Source organism: Arachis ipaensis, chromosome B3 (assembly GCF_059453495.1).
Source record: "Arachis ipaensis isolate K30076 ecotype BB chromosome B3, ASM5945349v1, whole genome shotgun sequence".
NCBI lineage: Eukaryota > Viridiplantae > Streptophyta > Magnoliopsida > Fabales > Fabaceae > Arachis > Arachis ipaensis.
Window position 1 is genome coordinate 18152397 of NC_142438.1, and position 21753 is coordinate 18174149.

General features: G+C 31.7%; 1 protein-coding gene across 3 annotated transcripts; it reads right to left on the reverse strand.

The window, feature by feature from the left end:
- Positions 1 to 2526: 2526 nt before the first annotated feature.
- Positions 2527 to 4908, reverse strand: LOC107629954 (protein translation factor SUI1 homolog). Of its 3 annotated transcripts, none has more exons than XM_016332922.3 (4): positions 4759 to 4908; positions 3955 to 4055; positions 3620 to 3825; positions 2527 to 2888 (listed from the first exon to the last, which is right to left on the reverse strand). In XM_016332922.3, the coding sequence occupies exons 2-4, from the start codon at positions 3989 to 3991 to the stop codon at positions 2790 to 2792; spliced, it is 342 nt and encodes a 113-aa protein (XP_016188408.1). In that variant the 5' UTR covers positions 3992 to 4055; positions 4759 to 4908; the 3' UTR covers positions 2527 to 2789. The 3 variants fall into 3 exon arrangements, with proteins under 3 accessions (XP_016188408.1, XP_016188410.1, XP_088363266.1); XM_016332924.2 differs by lacking the exon at positions 4759 to 4908 and adding an exon at positions 4633 to 4753; XM_088507140.1 differs by lacking the exon at positions 4759 to 4908 and adding an exon at positions 4542 to 4683.
- Positions 4909 to 21753: the final 16845 nt, after the last annotated feature.

Here is a 21753-nt window from a genome sequence, read left to right on the forward strand (position 1 = left end):
CATTCGATGCCGTAATATGTGTGTTAAGTGATTTCAGGTTTTTCAGGGCAGGATGGCTTAGAGGATGGAAAAGAAGCATGCAAAAGTGGAAGGAACACAAGAAATTGTAGTTTTGAGAATCTGGTAGCAACATGCACGCATGGGCGACGCGTACGCATGACTGGTGCAGTAGACATACAACGCGCACGCGTGGCTGACGTCTACGCGTGGCCAGTGAAAAGTCCAATGACGCGTACGCGTGACAGAGCGTCATGTGCTGCATTAAACAGAAAACGATGGGGGCGATTTCTGAGCTGCTTTTGACCCAATTTCAGGCCCGAAAATACAGATTAGAGGTTGCAGAGTGGAGAAGAGGGGAGAATCATTCACTTCTCTTTCATTCACAATTTTAGATTTTAGATGTAGGTTTCTAGAGAGAGGGGTTCTCTCCTCTCTCTAGATTTTAGGGTTTTTAGTCTTATTTCTTCTTAGATTCAAATTTTCACCTTGCTTTAATTTAGTTTTCCTTTATTCTTGTTTGTTCTAGTATCTTACTTCTTTTAGTTTATTTGTTATTGCTTCCGTTTGTTATTTCATTGTTATGCACTTTTGCTTCCTTTGATTTAGATTAATGCAATTCATATTTTTATGTTATTGTTCTTTCTTTAATTATTGGTTATTGTTGTCTTGTAATTGGATATCTTAGATTTTATTATCTCTTATTAATTCTCTATACTTTTATTTTGTGCCTTCCAAATGTTTGATAAAATGCTTGGTTGGATTTTAAATTAGATTTTTGTATTCTTAGCTTGGATTGAGTAATTTGGAGACTCTTGAATTGTGAAAGTCTCTTGTTGGTTGTTGATTGAAAGTTGCTAGTTGGCTTGAGCTTCACTAACTCTAGTTTTTTATTAGGACTTGTGAACTCAAGTTGATTTGCTCACTTGACTTTCCTTCAATTGTTAGAGGTTAATTACGTGAGAGCAATTTGCAATTACCATCACAATTGACAATGGTAATGAGGATAGGAATTCCGCTTCTCAACCCTTGCTAGGACTTTTCTTAGTTGTTAGTTTATTTTCTTGTTATTTACATTCTTTGCTTATTAAACTCAAAACCCAAAAAGATACAATCTCATAACCAATAATAAATACACTTTCCTGTAATTCCTTGAGAGATGACCCGAGGATTAAATATTTCGGTTAATTTTATTGAGTTTGTATTTGGGACAAACAATTTAAACATTGATTGAAGTTTAATTGTCGGTTTAAAACTATACTTACAACTCGATATTTTTGTAAAAATCTTTTTCGATATTTTTTCTCCGTCACACTTTTAGAAAAAAAAAATGACATCATCGTATGGTATTGAGTTTCTATTATCGAAAAATTTAGAGTTTGATCCTTGTTAAATTAAAAAAAATCATAAGACCAATAAAAAAAAAAGAAAATTTATAAAAAGAATTTGTGCAAACCCAACAAAGGCTATTGCATGAGAGTGTGTGTTAAATATATAACCATTTATATATCCTTTCATCTTAAATTTTTGAAAGAAATAATTTTATGACATATAAAAATTCTATGACTTAAATGTTCAATCCTTATTAATTCTAAAAAGAAAGAATTTTAACATAAGGTCAATACAAAGAAAAAAAATTATCATGGGACCCCAAAATAGACTCCTACATAAGGAATTATGTTGGAGATATAACTATTCATACACCTCTTATTAATTTAATAATAAGACTTTTAAGAATAGTGATTTATAGAAAAAAAATCCATATATATATAGACATTATGTGATATCATTTAGAAACAATATTTAGTCTTCTAAAATGTTTGTGGAGTGAGGTGCATTGAGATATACTAAAAATTCGATTTAGTAAAATTTAAAAAAAAAAGTATTTGTATTTTAAAAAACATGAGCTCCTCATTTTATATTTTGCAAAAAAAAAAAGAAATAATATACTTACTTTTGTAACTTTAAAAATATTAAGAATATTTTTTAAAACACTTAAATATGAGTCATGGACCTTAATTTTGAAAATTTCATCTTTATGTATATTAGACCTTTTTTAGATGTATTGTATACCTTTTTTTTTTTTGGGGTCATGGACCTGTTTAACTTTTAATGGTAAAACCATGTATACCTTCTCTAGTAGCCCAATAATATGTCAGCCTATCAGGTCCAACTAAATTCGCTAGATTTTGTAGGGGAAAAACATGAAGCAAGAAACACAGGAACTTTGTAGACCATTTTGAATCATTTTGGAAAGCAAACCCGAATAACTATATATCATAACACCCCAAAAAAAATCTATCAGGTCAAGGAAAAACTAGTCTCTCTGACTCAAAAAAAATAAAAGAAAACAAACTCGTCTGCAAACGCATTACTCAATTCATCCTGTCTAGGATTTTTCTGATCTTTAAAATTGTGTGAAGAGAAGATTTTTTGCTTCTGAACACAATAGAATCTTGTGTTCCTTTTCAAGTTATTTTTCTTGCAAAATTCTTAAAACCAGAAATTAAAAATGAAAATAAAAATGCATTTACAAACCAAACAGGTAAGTTCCCATAAATCCATAACAATCATTCAATATGTCAAAATAAACAATAACAAATTTATCGAAGATAGTTGTCTTAGAAGCATACATATAATTCTGCTACATAACCCAGCAAATAAACATCCACAACGGTAGAAACTATTATATGGTGTGTTCTAAACTATAATATAGCAGACTATTATAAGCTATATATAGCGATATTAATTGGAGCCTGAAGCTGAATTGCCTGCCAATTGCGGCTTAGGCCTTAGAAACCATGAATCTTGATATGCTCCTTCTTTACTATGCCCGCTTGGACAAGGAAAGTTGAAACGTTCTTTCTTTGATCTCCCTGAAGCTGTATGACCTGCATCCATGCAAAATTGGAATGTAAGATTTTGTTCATCGAAGGATGGAAAGATTGGATACCGATATCTGAATGATACTCGTGTAATTATTTTAAGATTTTGTGAAGGAAACCTTTAGGAACCTAGAGGACTTAATGTAATTGGGCGGCTAGAGTGGGTTTTATATAACAAACTTGCATAGCTGGCGAGTGGCAAAGTAAGAGTGTGAGCATTCTAAGAGGGGAGTTGGGAATTATCAAGGGCTGAGAGGGGTAACCAGAGGATTATCTTAGAGAGGTCAGAAATATACTTCAGGCAAGGAGAGCGCGAGTCTCTTGAATACTCGCAAACTATTGGTACAAGCTTCGATGTTAGTACACTCTTGCAGTAGAAGGTTTACACCCACTGGTATAAATCATAGTTATAAGAATTCCCTAATTAGGTGACGTACCACGTACCAGACATGCCCGTTCCTGTACTGGAACGTACTGCACTACAACTATAGTGTATAAATCGAATTCCGAGGTTTTCTTCTATTTTCTATCATTCCTTACTATATCTCTAGGTACCAGTTCTTACATAGACACCGGGAAACATTTTTCTGTTCTCTTTTGTTTCATTTACAAAATCCTAAAACAAAAGTTTTGTAATTAAGATCAAGACAGAATATTAAATATGATACACTTATTATGCTATGAATGAAAACTAAAAACTAAAATAAGGAACATAATTTATCAGGAAGAACACAAACCTGGCCTAACTCAGGGTCCTGTACAACAGTACCATTACAGCAGAATTCTTTCTTCAGGTCTTTGAGTATCTTAGTATAGCTGAATTCTTTCTTTAATCCTTGAACAGTTGTCAGGCTTTTCCTTCCGTTGCGTTGTTGTATACGCACATGAACATACTCTTTTGCCCCAGCACCTGAGTCGTCAGCATTTGCCTCAGCAAAGGGATCTATTCAATCACAGAATCACATCAAAAAGACAGAACCAATGACAAATTGTTGAAAGGAAATCAGTTAACATTGGTGTCAATATATGCATACAGCATAAATGTTCGAGCAGATAGAAATTCAATACCCACCAAAAGCAGTTGAGATGTTAGTGTCGAATTCAGACATGAAAGTTGGCCTCTCTAACTTGTAACGAACAAAGTCCTTTTGCTGTAATCAACCACTCGGGGCACTGAACGACATATATAGAATATAATCCAAGTCAGATGATTGATGAGAAATTTGGATACACATCTATAAAGTGTTCACTTGCTATGAGTTCTCGATCCATGAAAAATATGAAAATTATCTAACAATTAACAAATATACAAAATATTCAATGAACATAAACGTTGTTATTGTACAAAGGCATATTCTTTCAAGTTTCAACTATTTGCACACATGATCATATGGAGTAAGTTTGAAGAGTAATTATAAAGCTGTTTCCATGTAAAGTTAATAGTTAAAAATTATTAAATGATTTGATCTATTTAACTAAATTATTATGTAACGATTCAATTCTTAACTATAAACGAGACCTTCCCATAACGAACAATTTGAAAAGTACAAAACAACGCATATATAAAACTGCCTCGTTCCTAACGCACAATTACTTTAAGAAAACATTGAGCGAACAAACAAACAAACAAAAATAGCCAACAAGGAAAAAATCATTCACCTGAAAAGGGAAAACAATAAAGTTCCAACATCTAAATTAACTAAACACGTAACAATAAGATCAAAGCAATGAAACAAATTCAACCCCGCACATTGCAAAACACGAGATTATTCCTCAAACTTGTGGTGACATATGCGTCGATTGAGAGAAAGAGCATAAACAGGAAATAACACCAATAAAAAGAAGATATTTTAAATAGGAAGAACAGTAATAATACCAGAAACTTGTTGCGATGTATTGTCGGTGAATTGCGAAAGGCAAAAGAATACGAAGGTGCGGTGGGTGAAGTTTTATTTTTTTTGGGTCAGGGGGTGAAGTTTATATAGAGAGCGATAGGGCGGTTTATTTTAGACGACACGAGAAACTCTCCCAGCCACACCACTCAATTTTTTTTATTCTTTTTGGGCCTTGATTTCTTATTCCTCTAACAATTTTGTTAGTTTTCCTACTTTTCCAAACCAAGAAAAAGAAAGTTAGAATCTTTAATAAAATCTATTTAAAAAAAAAGAATCTTTAATAAAACAAAAAATACATTAATTTCATAACTATTTTGAATTTGAATTTTAATTTGAATTTTAAATAACTTAGACTGATCAATGTATTACTTTTTGAAGATTTTAAGAACTGACTCGTCAAATTTGTTAAAATATTGTAAATTAATTTGTTAATTTTTTATTAGAAATATCAATTTTTTTTGGCCTAGATTTTTTTATTCAGGAAAGATAAGTCATAAGTTACTCTTTTTTTTTTTTTAAAAAGATAAATTGATCCTAATCCTTTAGAACATTATGTAGATTAATTTATAATAAAATAAAAAATAATTATTTTTTTAAATTTTAATTTTAAATAACTAATCTATTTACCCTATTATTTGTATAAAAATAACTGACCAAATTATTACTTTTTAAAATTTTAAGAACTGTTGTAAAATAATAAATATAGAAAAGATAAGTAGATATATAAATAAAATGGATAGAATAAGATATTTTTATTAATACTCTCTAATATGTATATTTTATTATAATTGAGATTTTATAACACACTCTTTTATATATATATATATATATATATATATATATTATGAAGACAACTCTCGGAGTACTTCTTTGATTTGTGTTAAATATGGTGTGTATGAAGTGTGGTCACTTATTAGTCTATTTATAAGAATACTCGTGTAGGTAAAATTGACGAATTTGGATGATTATTGGTTTGGTGATGCAGTGAGGCATACGAACCATAACATTCTTTCAATTAAAATAATATGTCACATTTTTTTTTATCTCTATTTAGGATATGCTTCGTTAAAATTTTACCAAAAAAAATTAATAAAAAAAATTTTAGTGAAAGAAAATACTTTCGTTAGGTAGATAACAAAAATTATAAACACTGTAAATAATAGATTACATCCTAAGTCCACTAAATATGAAAATAACATCCAATATAATTATTTTATCGTGTTTTCAATTTCACTTTCTCATTTTACTTTTTTTCCTAACTTAAACCCCGTTTTTACCTATTCCTAATATCAACTCTGTTTTTTTACTGCATCACTACACCGCCGCCTTTCCTATCACCAGAAACGAAGCTTCCCAGCGTCGCTCTCGCCCATCATCGCTAACCCGTCGAGGAGAATCGCAGTTCTTCCGTTGCTCAGACGCTGCACCACTGCCGCTGTGTCACCACTGTGCAGTCGCGTTTTCTCCTTATTCTTTGCGCACCACTGCTCTGCCTTTCGAAACCCACGAGTGACGTCGCACCGTCGCCTAGCCAGAGGCCTTGTTCTGCCGATGCTCCAACGCTGCACCTCTGCCCTTGCTTCCACGCTGCTGCATTGTGTCTTTGCCACTTCCATCGCATGCTGTTGCTTTGTTCACCCAAATAGTATGACCCAAATAAGCATCCACATCTTAGTGAAAAGAACCATCCGCATACATAGTAAAATGAACATCCGCCTTAGTTGATAAGAAACAACTAATAAGTTGTCCAAAATACCACCTGTGCACCATGTTTAAATGGTGTAACTCAAACCCAACTTGATTTCAAGCAAAATTAAACTAAACCTAATCCAAATCACATAACAAAAGAAACCTACGGAGCATGTGCATGTAGAATCAAGCAAATCAAGTATAATACCAATGGTATACCCAAATAAACATCCACTTTAGAATGAAAAGAACCATCTGCATACATAGTAAAATGAACATCTGATTTAGTTGATAAGAAATAAGTAACGAGGCAGTAGCTACGAGGGCACCGGGGTCACAATACAGCAGTGGCGGCAGTGGCGCAGGATTGCGAGAGAGCAGTTGCGGCAGCTGCACGTGTAACGCAATACAACGACACTCGCAGCCGGCCGCGCACCTCGTGGACGGACGGCAGCTTGCGATGGCTCTCCTTCTGGTGGCGAATGAGATCTGTGCAGGTGGATCGGCGGCACACTGTGAACGCATAGCGGCGGAGGTCTGAACAGCAGACAGCTAGAAGAAATGGGAGGACTGTGTGAATAAACGGAAGGTGACGTCATTTGAAAAAAAAAATTCTGTTGAGTTTGGAAAACTTCAAGTTCATTGTGATGATCAAACATTGTTAAAAATATTAGAAATTATTAATTTGTTTTTAAAGCTTCAAATTATTTAGTTAATAATTTCTGTTTTGTTTGCAGATCTTGGTCATTGGGCATAAAGCAACTTAAAGCTCATATATGTTAAGAAAATACATTCAACCTTGTACAAAAATTCTATATGACATATGGCTGAATTATTTAGTTGGGCCAAGAAATTTGTTAGCAAAGCCCAATTAATCTTTGTTACAAAGACCAACAAGGCTTGGTCCGAAATTGGAAGAAGAATGAAAGCAATGGTGCATGCTTTTCACAGTTACCTACTCCCACTTTGGAATGGAATTTAAAGTTAATTAAATGGATTTAATTGTATTGATAATAGGAGAGATAAAATTCAAAATTGATTTGATGGCTTTTATTACTCTCACACGTTACTAAGCATGGGGAGTGGGAAATTAATTTATTTTAATTTCATTCATCAATTACATTGAAAAACTTTTCACTCTTCTCTCTCTTCTCTCTCTAGTTTTCGTGTATCATTTCACTGACAGGGAAGAAGCTTGTAGAAGCAAGCTATCAAAGGAAGAAGAACAAAAGCTATGAAAAGGCAAATGGCCAAGGTGATGATGGCCCTTGCAAAAGGAAGATCTACAATATGGTGTGGCTAAGATTCTTGCCACAAAAGGTAAGATGTGGTGAGGAAATCTCAAGATCTCTATACCTAGAAATAGAAGCAATCCATTTCGGTCAGAGAAGAAGATCCCTGGGGTATGGCTCGTCTCTACTTTTTGTTCATCCATCACAGAAGGTAGCTACTGTAGCTACGTGGAGGAGGAAGCAGAAGTGGAGCAAATGGAGCTGTCAAGGATCAAGCATTCATCAAGGGTCAGAAATCCGTTTTGGGGACCAAGTCAAGATGAAAGGCTTAGATTGATGAAGTTTGAAGAAAAGGGATGAGAGAGAGGTAATTGCATGTTGGTTTTAACTTTCGGTTCCCTCTCTCTTCTCTCTGTCCGAACCGATTTGATGATTGAAGAAGAAGAAGTTGGCTCGGTTGAACCGTTTCAACCTTGGAGGCTTCTCCTTCTATAATAAAGGTGAACCGCCAAGGCTTGAAACAAGGAGAAAAAGTACAGGGTTCTCATAGCTACCCAAGCTAACAAAAGTTCTTCTCCTTCAATGTGTTTCATTTTGTATTTTCTTTAGTTTTGTTTGTCTGAGTCTCATGGTAAAAAAGACAAACAGTGTGAGGTTTGTAAGAAAAAACCAGTGAGTGAAAAAAGGTAGAGTGTACAAAATTAAAGAAAAAGCCTTATGTGTCTTAGAGGTCCTTTGTACATCTATGTGTTGTGTATCATGATTCTGTGGGAATCCCCTTGCAAGTTGGGTTAGCACTTAGCAGTTGAAAGCTTGGTAGGTGACCAAGTCAAGTTCAGGGTTGGGGATAGATTCTCGACTTGTCCCGGATAGGAAGGGTAGTTCCTAGGGAGAATTGGTGTCTGTAATTAAGATGATTATAGTGAAATTCCATCATTGTTATGATGAAGACTGGATGTAGGCTGCATTGCACTTGGCAGATGAACTAGGATACTTCTTGGTGTGATTCTCTCTTTCTCTTCTACTCCATTTCAGTTTCTGTTGCTAAGGAGACAAAATTGAAAGATATCTCCTGGCTGGGTACGAGACAAAAAGAAAATGTCTCGTATCTGGTTATGAGACAAAACGCAGAAAAATCTCCTGAAGCTAATTTGAAAGGCAGCTAGTATTACTCAGCAAAAAGGGGCTAAGATTCAACCCCCATTCCCTTAGCCACTGATTACCATCATATTCAAAAATAAAAAAAGATTCAATATTATGATTAAACCTAATTAATTTAAAATTTGATTTTAAAAATTAAAATTAACTTTTTTTTTACCTATTGTTTGGTTGTTCAGAAAAAAACATTGTTCCCTATAGTTTCTCGAAAGGAAAAATGTATAATATTCTATTGTGATGAGAACTGTCTCATTAAAAGTCTTGTCAAGAAAATATAATAGAAACAAAAATCTTATCAAAGAAAAAAGAGTATAGTCTCTCTCCCAGTTAGTAACATCACTTAAGATCTCAAAATCGATGCATTCTGATTTGGTGTACCAATTTTTCAAAGGAGGGTGTTAGACGTAACTTTGTGAATTAATTTGTTGAGTTATCATTTGAACGAATCTATTGAACATCAATTGTTCTTTGATTTTGAAGATCATGTGTGAAGAACTTGGGAAAAATATACTTCGTTAGATTATCTTTGATGTATCCACTTTTGAGCTAAGCAATACACACTGCATTATCTTTACAATGTTATTGGAGCTATCTTCTTATCAGACAACCTACGTTATGATTGAATATATCCGATCAGATTCTTAAGCCAATAGCATTCATGACTTGCCTCATGTATTGCAAATATTTCAGCATTATTGGAAGATGTTGCGGCTATATTTTGCTTTGTAGATCTCTATGATATAACTATGTAACCAAGTGTAAATAAATATCCTGTTTGGGATCTACCTTTATGGAGATCAGATAAATAACTTGCATCTATGTAGCCAACCAATTGTCATTTAGATCCATAAGGATAAAATAATTTCATATCAATTGTTCCACAAAGATATCAAAACACATTTTTTATTACATTCTAATGTCTTGGAGAGGAACTATATCTTACTAATAAGTTTATGACAAATGCTATGTTGGAACGTGTATTATTAGTAAGATATATTAATGTCCCTATGACACTAAGATAGGGTAATTTAGGACCAAATGTTTTTTTATTTTCTTCTTTTAGTCAAAATGGATCCTTCTTCACATCTAAAGATTTAACAATAATTGAAGTTCTTATTGGGTGTGATTCATTCATAAAAAATCTCTTTATCATTTTCTCTATGTAAATCTTTTGATGAACATATATCCCTTTTGTTACATACTTTATTTGCAGGTCTTGACAAAATTTGGTTTTTCCAATATTTTATTATCTAAAACTCTTCTTTCAGAATATTTATGATCACTGAAATTTCTTTAGGAGATCTAATGATATTTAAGTTATCAACATCAAGGTTCTGAAAATCGAACCGGTCAAGTGACCGGTTTAATTAAATATTAATAAAATCTTTGAAAATTTAATTATTTCTAAATAAAATTTAAAATGAAAATTTTTTAATTAACTTCTAACAAGTTCTTACCGAGATAATGAACAACAATTCTCAAAACAAATACTCAGAGTCCAAACCCACCAAACTAATTATGCAGAAACAAGTTTCTAGAGTTTCAGAAAACAAAGAAAAGAAGAGTACTTGAAAAAAAATTAGAAACTAATTAATTGTAACTAATCAGTAACAAACAAGAAAGTGAGAGAAGCCCACATCAAAATCACATACCTATAGGTCATAAAAATTAACAACAATACATTCAGGACACAATTGATAACCAAAGAACAAGTACAAACAAATTAAGTTCTAGGGATTCCAATTTCCACAACAGCAAGAAAGAAAAGATTTCTCATACTGACAACAGCAGGAATTCAAAAATTGAACTCTGCATTAAGAAAAAATAAACAGATCTCAGATCGATGGAGTAGTGGGTGAATGGGAAGGAGAGGTAGATCTCAGATCTGGCCGCCGTGATAACGCTGGATTGGGAGAGGTAGATCTCAGATCTGGCCGCGAAGAACGGAGAGGCGAGCAGAGAGGCGATTTGGGCGGCGAGCTAGCGACAGAGACGAAGTAAACAAACCGGAGACAGAGGGATGTGGGTGGAGTGATCAACGCTGGTTGCGTCAACGAGGAGAGGAGAAGCCGAGGAGTGCTTACCGTAGAGGTGAGTCGACAAGATAAGCAGAGGCCGGAGACTGAAGAGGCGAGACGACAAGATGAGCGATGTGCGACGGTAAAGTGGGCGGCGCGAGCGACGGCGATGTTCCACGATGAGGAGAAGAGGGTGAGAAGCAGCTGTTGGTGGGGGTTGCTCTTGTCTGAGTTCTCTGATAGGGTTTAGGTTGTGTGAATTGTGAAAGTGAAGGAAGAGGGAGCCTTCTGTACTGCCCGTATGGTGGTTTTTTTTTTCTTTTTTTTTAAGAGACAAAACGACGCCGTTTAGCATTTTTAATTTCAAACCAAAAACCGCTAAAAAATCGGACGGTTCACCCGGTTCAACGGTTAATCGCCGATTCGACCGGTTTTTTATCGATTTTTTGCCAGACGGTTTCTGACCTTATCCGGACCGGTTAGGTGACCGGTTCCCGGTTATTCCGGTTGAACTAGCCGGTCCGGTTTGGTTTTCAGAACCATGATCAACATACACAATAATTATAATGAATTTATATGTAATTTTGTTATATAAACACATGGGCAAATATTATCATTTTTAAACACTTTTTTCATCAAATACTCTGCAAGATAACTGTACCACATCCATCTAGATTGTTTTAAACCATATAAAGATCTTTGCAATCTAACCGAGTATAATCTTCGAGAATTCTCTTTGGATGATTCAGATATCTTTATTCCTTTAGAGACTCTCATATAGATAAGTGGTGACCACATCCACTAGATGCATATTTAACTTATGATATACAGATAAGCTAATCAAATATCTCAAGATAATTGCATCAATTACAGGAGAGTAGGTCTTCTTATAGTCTATACTAGGTCTTTGTGAGAAACCTTGTGTTACAAGTCGAGCTTTATAGCGTACAAGTTCATTATTCTCATTTTGTTTCCTCACAAATACCCATTTGCTTCTAACAAATTTCACACCTTCTAACGTTCAGACCACAGGTCCAAAGATTTCACGTTTTGCAAGTGAATATAATTCATTTTTCATGACTTCTTTTCATTTTCGCCAATCAACCATTCGTCGACATTTTTCGACAGTTTTTAGTTCAGGATACTCATTTTTATGCATAATATTTAGCGGTACATTATATGCAAATATATCATCAATAATCATTTCTTCAATTTTATTTTTTTCTGTAAAGACATAGTTTATTGAGATCTCATCATTTTGACCATTTTTAGATATTCAATTATATCATGACTTTACACAATTATAATTGTCCCAATTATGTCTTTATCCTTCTTAGCAAAAAGACTATTTGCCTCTTTTTCACAATTTACCATTCTTCTTTTACCAGAATTTTTATTTTTTTAAAATCGAATAGTCTATCATATTTTTGGCACTTATTTGTATTATTGACTATTTGTCTAATATAGAGACATCAATTCAAATTAAAACATTTTTTTTATTTTGTTTAGTAAAAAATTTCATTAATTAAGTTCACACAAATATTTATACCGTAAAGACGAAATCATTTATTAATACGATACAATTACCTGACATAAATATGCAGCAATAATGGTGTATATACATAAGATATTATGGACAAAATATTTTTTGAATAATTTAAAAATATAACAAAAAATAATTAATAAATTTTATATTTTTTATAAATAAAAAATATTTATATTTATTAAACGACTTATTTATTTTGTTAATATTTGAATAAATATTTAAAACGTGCAAAAATTTGATTTTTATATTTTTTTATTTTTTTAAAAAATTGATCATTTACAATAATTTTTTTTAAAATTTATTTGCTATAAAGTTACCAAATTTTAAAGTTAAAAACATTTTTTTAAATAATATTTACAAAAAAATTACATCAAAATCTGATTGAATAAAGTTACACCCTCTCTAATCTCTTTAATCTCCCCCTTATTATGCACAGGGGCTAGAAAATTATCACTATCACTTCTTTTCTTTTGTTTTCTACAACATTTTCATCCTATCCAAAGCTATATTTATACATTCGAATAATTTTCTCTTTATGGTACAAATGTTTCTGTGGACTTAATTAATGAATTTGTTTTTTTCAATGAAATAAAATCAAGAAAATACTACTTGCTATTAAGTCCACATGGTTTCATTCCATACATTAATGATTAAATCCTTGTATATATAAGGATTTCATGTCCTTACAACATAAATCGTAGTATATATGTGATATGGTTTTGTTTTACGGTTTTGTTTTATTAATGCTTCAATGATTGATCATAAATCGTGGTTCATCACTTTATTTTATGTGTAAAAAGTGAATCTGTAATTCAATAACGATTTACTCTTTCATTTAAGTATAAATTAAATCATTATCTTTCTTCGAATTTTATATCTTTTTATTAAAACTTCTATGATAACAACGATTTATATAAAATATTTGAGGACAAAAATATTATCTTTTTAACATTAGGACAATCTAGTAGTTTTTTAATTAATTTCATTTAGTTTGTTTAAGTAAATTATCCTAAAAAATAACATCCATAGTTTTTATACTCAGTGCGTGGTAAAATTGTTAGAATAAATTAATTTCCAATATCCCAGATCATCCATATTGAATCACCAAAAATATATATATCATAATGCGGAAGCGTACCTGAATTCATAAACATGAATCATACGATCGGAAGAGTTTGGATCTTGTGGTTCTTTCGATCTTCCTCAACCAAAGCCTTCTGTATTCCTAGGAGGCTGTACTGTAACTCTTTTGATGGGGAAAGAGTAACAAAGGCGGCTTTTGGTATCTTGGGGACCGAAACCCTGAAGGTCTATTTATATTTGAGCATGGCACCCATTAAACCCTTAAGCCCAAATAAAATAGTATCTAAAGCCCAAAAGATAATATATCTAAAATCCAAAAAAATAATTATCTAAGGAACAAAAGATAATATCCGGTTTTATTCTCATTTAATTCCAAATCAAAAGTAATAATGACTTATTCATTAGTAATAAATGAGATCATCATTATATAAGTCATTTAATTTGAAATAGCATAATTTGTGATTATAATTAATATATGTATTGCCCACAAATAAGTTAGGAAATCAAATAATTTCCTAACAATCTCCCACTTGGGCTATACATATATTATTTCTTGACATAATCACATCTTATAAACTTTATGCGCGCATCTGAATGCTATTTCTCTCATTACTTTAACAATCTGGTCCGTCTCATACATTAGATATGGAACTACCGCAGCTTTTATCACATTAAATCCCTTGACTAAACCACGCCAATCACCATCCTAATATACTTAACGACATAGATCAAATTTGGATGAGTAATATGGAAATTACATGCCAAGTGATCTCATGCATGTCTATTTCCAGCTGGTCCAACTTTATTGAGATCAAATACAATATAAATATTGCAAAATGAACATTTCACATAACATGAAATAAACCATCAACTTAATTCTGCAGAAAAATAACTCAATATCTGTCATAGGACATATAGCATAAAATAAACTCTCACTAAACCAAGGCATCACAAATATTGACACCCATCCGAGCAGTGTGCTCATGAAAAACTTTAGGGATCAATCCCTTGGTTAATGGGTCTGCTAGCATATACTCTGTTCCTATATGTTCTATGAAAATATGTTTTTCTTAACCTTTCTCCTTGACAACTAAGAGCTTGATGTCTATATGCTTCGATTCTGTCAAGCTCTTATTGTTATTGGAGTATGGTACTGCTGACTTATTGTCACAAAATATCTTTAATGGCCTTTCAATGTCATCTACTATATGAAGCTCAGTGACAAAGTTTCGCAACCATATGCCATGAAATCGGAATCAGAGTACCTAATGATCTCCAAATTTTCTGATCTCCGATAAATAAGCATGTAATCCTTTGTTCTCTTTAAACAACGCATTACGCGTTTAACAGCTATCCAATGATCCATATCCGGATTGCTCAAGTATCTACCCAACACTCCCACTATAAATGATATATCGAGATGTATGTAGACTTGAGCATACATTAAATTCCCTAGTGCTGATGCATAAGGTTTATCATGCATTGTTGTCTTCTTAAGATCATTTTGGGGCATTGCTTGAGACTAAACTTGTCTCCTTTAACCACGGGTGTGTCCATTGGTCTATAACTTTCTATGACATATCTACTTAAAATCTTTTCGATATAGTTCTTTTGTGACAATCCAAGAATACCTTGAGAGTAATCTCTTAGTATCTCGATTCCTAATACAAAAGTGGCATCACCAAGATCTTTCATTTCGAATTTGTTCGATAGAAATTTCTTAGTTTCATGCAACAAGCCTATATCGTTGCTGGCAAGTAGAATGTCATTAACAGATAAGACCCAAAAAAAAGTATTTACTCCCACTGAACTTGCGGTATACACATTTATCTATAATATTTACCTCAAAACCATGAGGTAATGACTTAATTAAACTTGTGATACCATTAACGGAAAACTTGTTTGAGACCATAGATGGATTTTCTCTTTTTTCTATTGGATCTCCTTAATGACACTTCTTGAGGTTGTTGAGCTTGCTGTATGGATTGGGATTGAGGAGGATTCTCATTATTTTCCTGTGCTGTAGCAGTATCTTGAGAAACAACAATATTCTCATTGTTCTCTTGTACTGAAACTAGATCTACAATAGGACTCTCATTGTGCTCTTGTACTATAACTGTGTCTTGAACAATAATAAATACAAAGACCAGATCATTGTCAGTTACAGAATCCTCATCAAAAGCAACATTCCTAATATTTCCTTCCCCCCAAACTCAACATCCTCAAGAAATCTCGCATTTCCCGTTTCAAAATAGACCTTGATGCAGGATTGTAAAACTTGTACCCCCGTGAACACTCAGCGTAACCAACAAAGTAGCAACTAATTGTCCTTGAGTCCAATTTTCTTTCATGCGGCCTATAAGGTCGCGCCTCAGCTGGACATCCCCAAATATGCAAATGCTTTATACTAGGCCTTTTCCCAATCCAAATTTCATATGGGGTTTTGTTAACTGCTTTGCTTGGCACCCTATTAAGGATGTACACTGCGGTCTTTAAGGCTTCTCCCCAGAGTGATTCAGGCAAGGAAGAATGACTAATCATACTTCTCACCATGTCCTTAAGAGTTCGATTCCTTCGCTCTGCAACACCATTCATGCTAGGTTTGCCTGGCATGGTGTATTGCGGAACAATACCACACTCCTCTAGGAAAAGAGCAAAAGGCTCGGGACGTTGCTCACCTGAACCGTCATATCTTCCGTAGTATTCACCACCACGATCAGATTTGACAGCTTTAATTTTCTTTCCAAGTTGAAGTTCAACTTCAGCTTTGAAAGACTTGAAAACATCCAAGGCTTGACACTTTTCATGAATTAAATATAGATACCCATAACGAGAGTAATCATCTATGAACGTAATAAAGTACCATTGTCCATTCCAAGAGACAGTAGGGAATGGGCCACATATATCGGTATGTATTAGTTCTAAGACATCTTTAGCTCTCTCGGCATCTAATTTCCTTTCGTTTGTCCTTTTCCCCTTTATGCACTCAATGCAAACTTCAAAGTCCGTCAAATTTAGGGGTCCGAGAATTCCATCCGACACAAGCCTCTGAATTCTCTGTTTAGAGATGTGGCCTAGGCGTTTGTGCCATAATGATGCCGAATTCTCATTCAGTTTTTGTTTTGTACCCGTTTGCAGTATTTCATTATTATAGGAATTTAAGTTAAGCCTATATAGATTATCCACCAAATGACCAGAGCAAATATTATTCGAATTGTAAAAGAGACTGACTTTATTGTCTCCGAATGAACAAAAATAACCTGATTTGTCCAAACGAGAAACAGAAACCAAATTTCGTCTAAATGACGGTACATAAAATGTCTCTAATAAATCCAAGTAAAATCCACTCGTGGAACATAATCTAAAGGTTCCTATAGCTTCGACTGCAACTATATTGCCGTCTGCCACGTAGATGTATCTTTCAGCATCACTTGGCGGTCGGCTCCACAGGCAACCCTGCATAGTGACACTTACATGAGTAGTAGCAGCAGAATCTACCCACCAAGTATCAACAGGTGCATAACTCAAACTAGCCTCAGAACAAACGAAAGTAAGAATTATACCATTCTTTACACGCCAAGTGGCATATTTGGTACAATCCTTTTTCATGTGTCCCACCTTCTTACAGAAGAAACAGGTTGAAACTTGATCCTGTTTCTTAGCCTTTTTCTGCTGAGAAGGCGCATCCGCAGTAGTATCACGCTTTCTTTTATACTGAGAAGATAAAGCCATGTGAGCACTGAATTTCTTAGTAAAGAATTTCTCAACATCCTTTAAGAACTGTTTGGCATCCTTATCCTCAGTAATTGAGCCCCGAAACGCCTCAGGAATTGAGCGTTTCATGATCATAATGCTCATTCGATTGGATCTCTCCCACTTCTCTATTTTAACCTCATTGAGATTTTCCGGAGTGGAAGTGGGTTTCTCCTCTCGAAGAGCTATATCTAGATCCATACAACCGAGGACAATCTCTACGGTATCCTTCTAAACTTTAAAGTTTGAACCATTCAGCATAGGAATACTGCTAATTTGCGCAGAAACATTGGTAGCTAAAGCCATAGTTTCTGGATTAGAACAAAAAAAAAGAACATGCAGTAAATATTAGTTAATTAATGGGTAAAAAAATCCATATTGAGATATCTAGTACAACATTAATTTTCAATCTTTGGATAGAAAAATTAACTGTAAGTGATACTCTCATTGCAGTAATCAAATATTGTCAAAATTCCTGTCACACATTAAGCCTTTCTTTGGACTGACTTAATGTGCACATGGAGACTTAAACTTTGCAACCTACTTATTACCGCATATATTTTCTATTAATTGGCCAAACAATAACCTTCCTTTGGGCCGATTATTGATCGCATAATTAATAGAAAATAAACAAAAATGTACAATGCTTATTATTTGGCCAAACAATAAACTTCCTTTGGGCCGATTATTGTTCGCATAAATAATAAGTATTATTTTATTCTTAATTACCCAAATATTTATTTACCATTAATATGTGCATGTAATTCGGCCAAATATAGGCCTTCCTTTGGGCCGACCAATATTCGCATAAATTACATATCACCATATTCCTTATGTTTTGAATAAATTAATTTTCACAAAAGAGACTACTTTGGCAGCATAATGTTCAATCAATTTATTCCAAAACCAAATCTTTATAAAATATGTGGGTATAATAATTCAAATTGTTACTAATTTCTTTATGTAACAATTAAAAAAATATTTAAATCACAAAAGGATTTAAATCTTAATGGTGTCTTTTTTAGGCTAAAATTTTTATATATGGATAATTTTAATGTGAAATGCAAAAATATTTGATGATTTTGGTGTTCTACAGGGTTGTGGTAGTAGTACAAAACGTCACTGACGTTTTGCAATAAAATTTTTTTTTTAATCATCAAAGAACAAAACGTCACTAACGTTTTGTAATAAAAAATATTATTTTAATTATTAAAACACAAAACATTACTGACGTTTTGTTAGAAAAATATTATTTTAATTGAAGAAACACAAAACGTCATTGACGTTTTGTAAATGGCCATAGTTGTGTTCAACACACAGTTTAATTCATGATGAAGGATTTCACCTCTAATAATACAATATTAAAAAGAAAAAGTTCTCTTTTTTAGACCTTTAAAAAAAAATTATAATTTAATAGTACTCCATCAATATTTCAAATGAAATTATCAATTTTACAAACAAATAAAATACAACATGCTTTACACATTCTGTACGCAAAAATGTATATATGAATGGCCGTAAACACAATCGGGTTCAACGCAAATAATATATATTATATATATATATATGCATATATAAATGGCTGAAAAGGGAGCAAGCAAGCTTAACGCAAACGATCAATAATATATATACGTATCAATTTATATATATATACATTGATGCACACACAAACGCAAACAAGTTCATATATATGCGTGCAACGGTTTTACCACGTAAACAACATACATTGATACATATATATATTGATTCGATAATAGAAAAATAAAAATCGAATATTTTCGATGATTAAATTATGGATGGCTCTGATACCACTTGTTAGAATAAATTAATTTCCAATATCCCAGATCATCCATATTGAATCACCAAAAATATATATATCATAATGCGGAAGCGTACCTGAATTCATAAACATGAATCATACGATCGGAAGAGTTTGGATCTTGTGGTTCTTTCGATCTTCCTCAACCAAAGCCTTCTGTATTCCTAGGAGGCTGTACTGTAACTCTTTTGATGGGGAAAGAGTAACAAAGGCGGCTTTTGGTATCTTGGGGACCGAAACCCTGAAGGTCTATTTATATTTGAGCATGGCACCCATTAAACCCTTAAGCCCAAATAAAATAGTATCTAAAGCCCAAAAGATAATATATCTAAAATCCAAAAAAATAATTATCTAAGGAACAAAAGATAATATCCGGTTTTATTCTCATTTAATTCCAAATCAAAAGTAATAATGACTTATTCATTAGTAATAAATGAGATCATCATTATATAAGTCATTTAATTTGAAATAGCATAATTTGTGATTATAATTAATATATGTATTGCCCACAAATAAGTTAGGAAATCAAATAATTTCCTAACAAAAATATCATAATGATCCATGAACAAATCATGAATTGTATTGGAACAATTTGCTTGCAAAATAAATAAATAAATATAAAACTAATCCATATTTAATAAAACTTAATTTTAATACTTCAAATTAAATAAATTATATTTTAAATAAAAATTTTAATTTAAAAAATTGTGTTTTGAATAATTAAATAGACTATATTCAATTTAAATTTTAAAATCTATTTTTTTATTTTAAATAACTCATCTATATTTTTAATATATGTATTCAAATATTATCTAAAATTTTTATTATATATTTATACATAAATACATGAATTTAAAGAGTACTACTCTAAAGTTTTCAGAATATTTCATAAATTTTAAAATAAATCGCATATATATCTAATATAGTATAGTTCATAAAAATATTGTTGATAAAATACAATACTGTAAAATGCAGTGTTGTGATAAAATAAAATTTTAGAGTATTGTTGATAAAGTACAATATATTAAAATATAATAAAATATAATTTGGAGTATTATGTTTTATTAGCAGTATTTTCATCAACTTAAAAATGGGTAAAGTATATATTTTGTTGATAAAGTTTGTAATTTTTTTTAAAAATATTTTTAATTGGTTAATTTTATTCAATTTTATCTTTAATATTTTTTATTTATTCAATTTTATTTTTTAAAACTATTCTTAAACGTTTTTAATTTTATTCCCAACATTTCAGATGAAATTAACATTTAAGAATAATTTTAATATAAACAAAAAACATTAGGACAAAATTAAATACAATTAAATATTAAGAGTATTTTTAAAGAAAATTATCAAAAAGATTATCAACAAATCTTCAATTAATTACAAGGAATGGACTAAAAAAGATCTTTTTTATCGTTGATGGCAATGTCAGAAATAATAATGAGATTATTGTTTTATTTTTCTTCTATGTTTGTTTGTTGTTATTATTCTTTTTGTTGTTCTACTTTATTATGTTGAGCTCTTTTTTTTTAAAAAAAATTAAAGTTATAAATATTAAAGACAAAAAATGTATTTTATTCTTTAAAAATTTTAAAATATTAAATTTTAAAAATTTATGTATAAATAGATGTATTAAGAATTAATTCACTCAACACTTTTACATTATTCAAGCTATATTTATACTCTGTCAAACGAACCTCCTTTTTCCGCGTGGAGCAACGGATTATGCATAGAACCTGAATACAAGTAATTCGCTGCAGCCTTTAAGGCAATTACCCTAGGACAGAATGTTAGCATTGTTGTGCAAATTATATTGACTTTTTATTTTCTCCTAATCATTCTAGGTTGTCACTAATTATGTTCAAATGTGTAATCTATTAATCTCACAATTAGACGATTGGATAATATTTTTTCAAAGCAATTTATTCAAGCAATTTATCCCATCCAAAAGCAACAAAATTACTTAGAAGATAATAAAAAATAAATTAAATTATTCTATCAATTCTTAAAATTTTATAATTAAAAATTAATTAAATTCTTACCGTATCAAAAATATTTAGATTAATATATTTAGATTAATAGAATTTTTTTTTTAAAATTAAAGATACTTATTTTTAAAGATTAAATTTTTAAATAGGACTGAATTCCTAAATTTGAATGTCTCTCGCATTTTATGCGATAAAGACCTAATTATAAATTTTAAATCGGTGTAAAAATCTAATTTAAAATTTTTAAACTATAAAAACTTAATTATAAATTTGGTAAAACTATAAAAATGAATAAAATAATTTAACCTAAAAATAACACAAAAATAACTTAAAATTATTTTATTTTATATGTTTAATAAGGTAAATTGGTAATTAAAAAATATAAAATAAAATAATTAAATTATAATTCAAAACTGACAAATAATAGTTCTAATATTAAAAAAAATGTTGTAAAATAAGAGATAAAAATATATATTTATTTGCTTAAATAAAGAAATGAAAAAGCCAAAGAAATAACAAAAGTAGACCCATGTTTTGCTCGTTTTGTAGGCATGTAACAAAAAGAACTATTAAAAGTCCGTTTTGCCACATTCAAAGTTTAGAATTTAGAAACATTCAATTCACACAAACTAACTCCCGAAAATGCAGCACACATGAACAAACCCCTTCAGCATTTGCGTGCATCTCCAA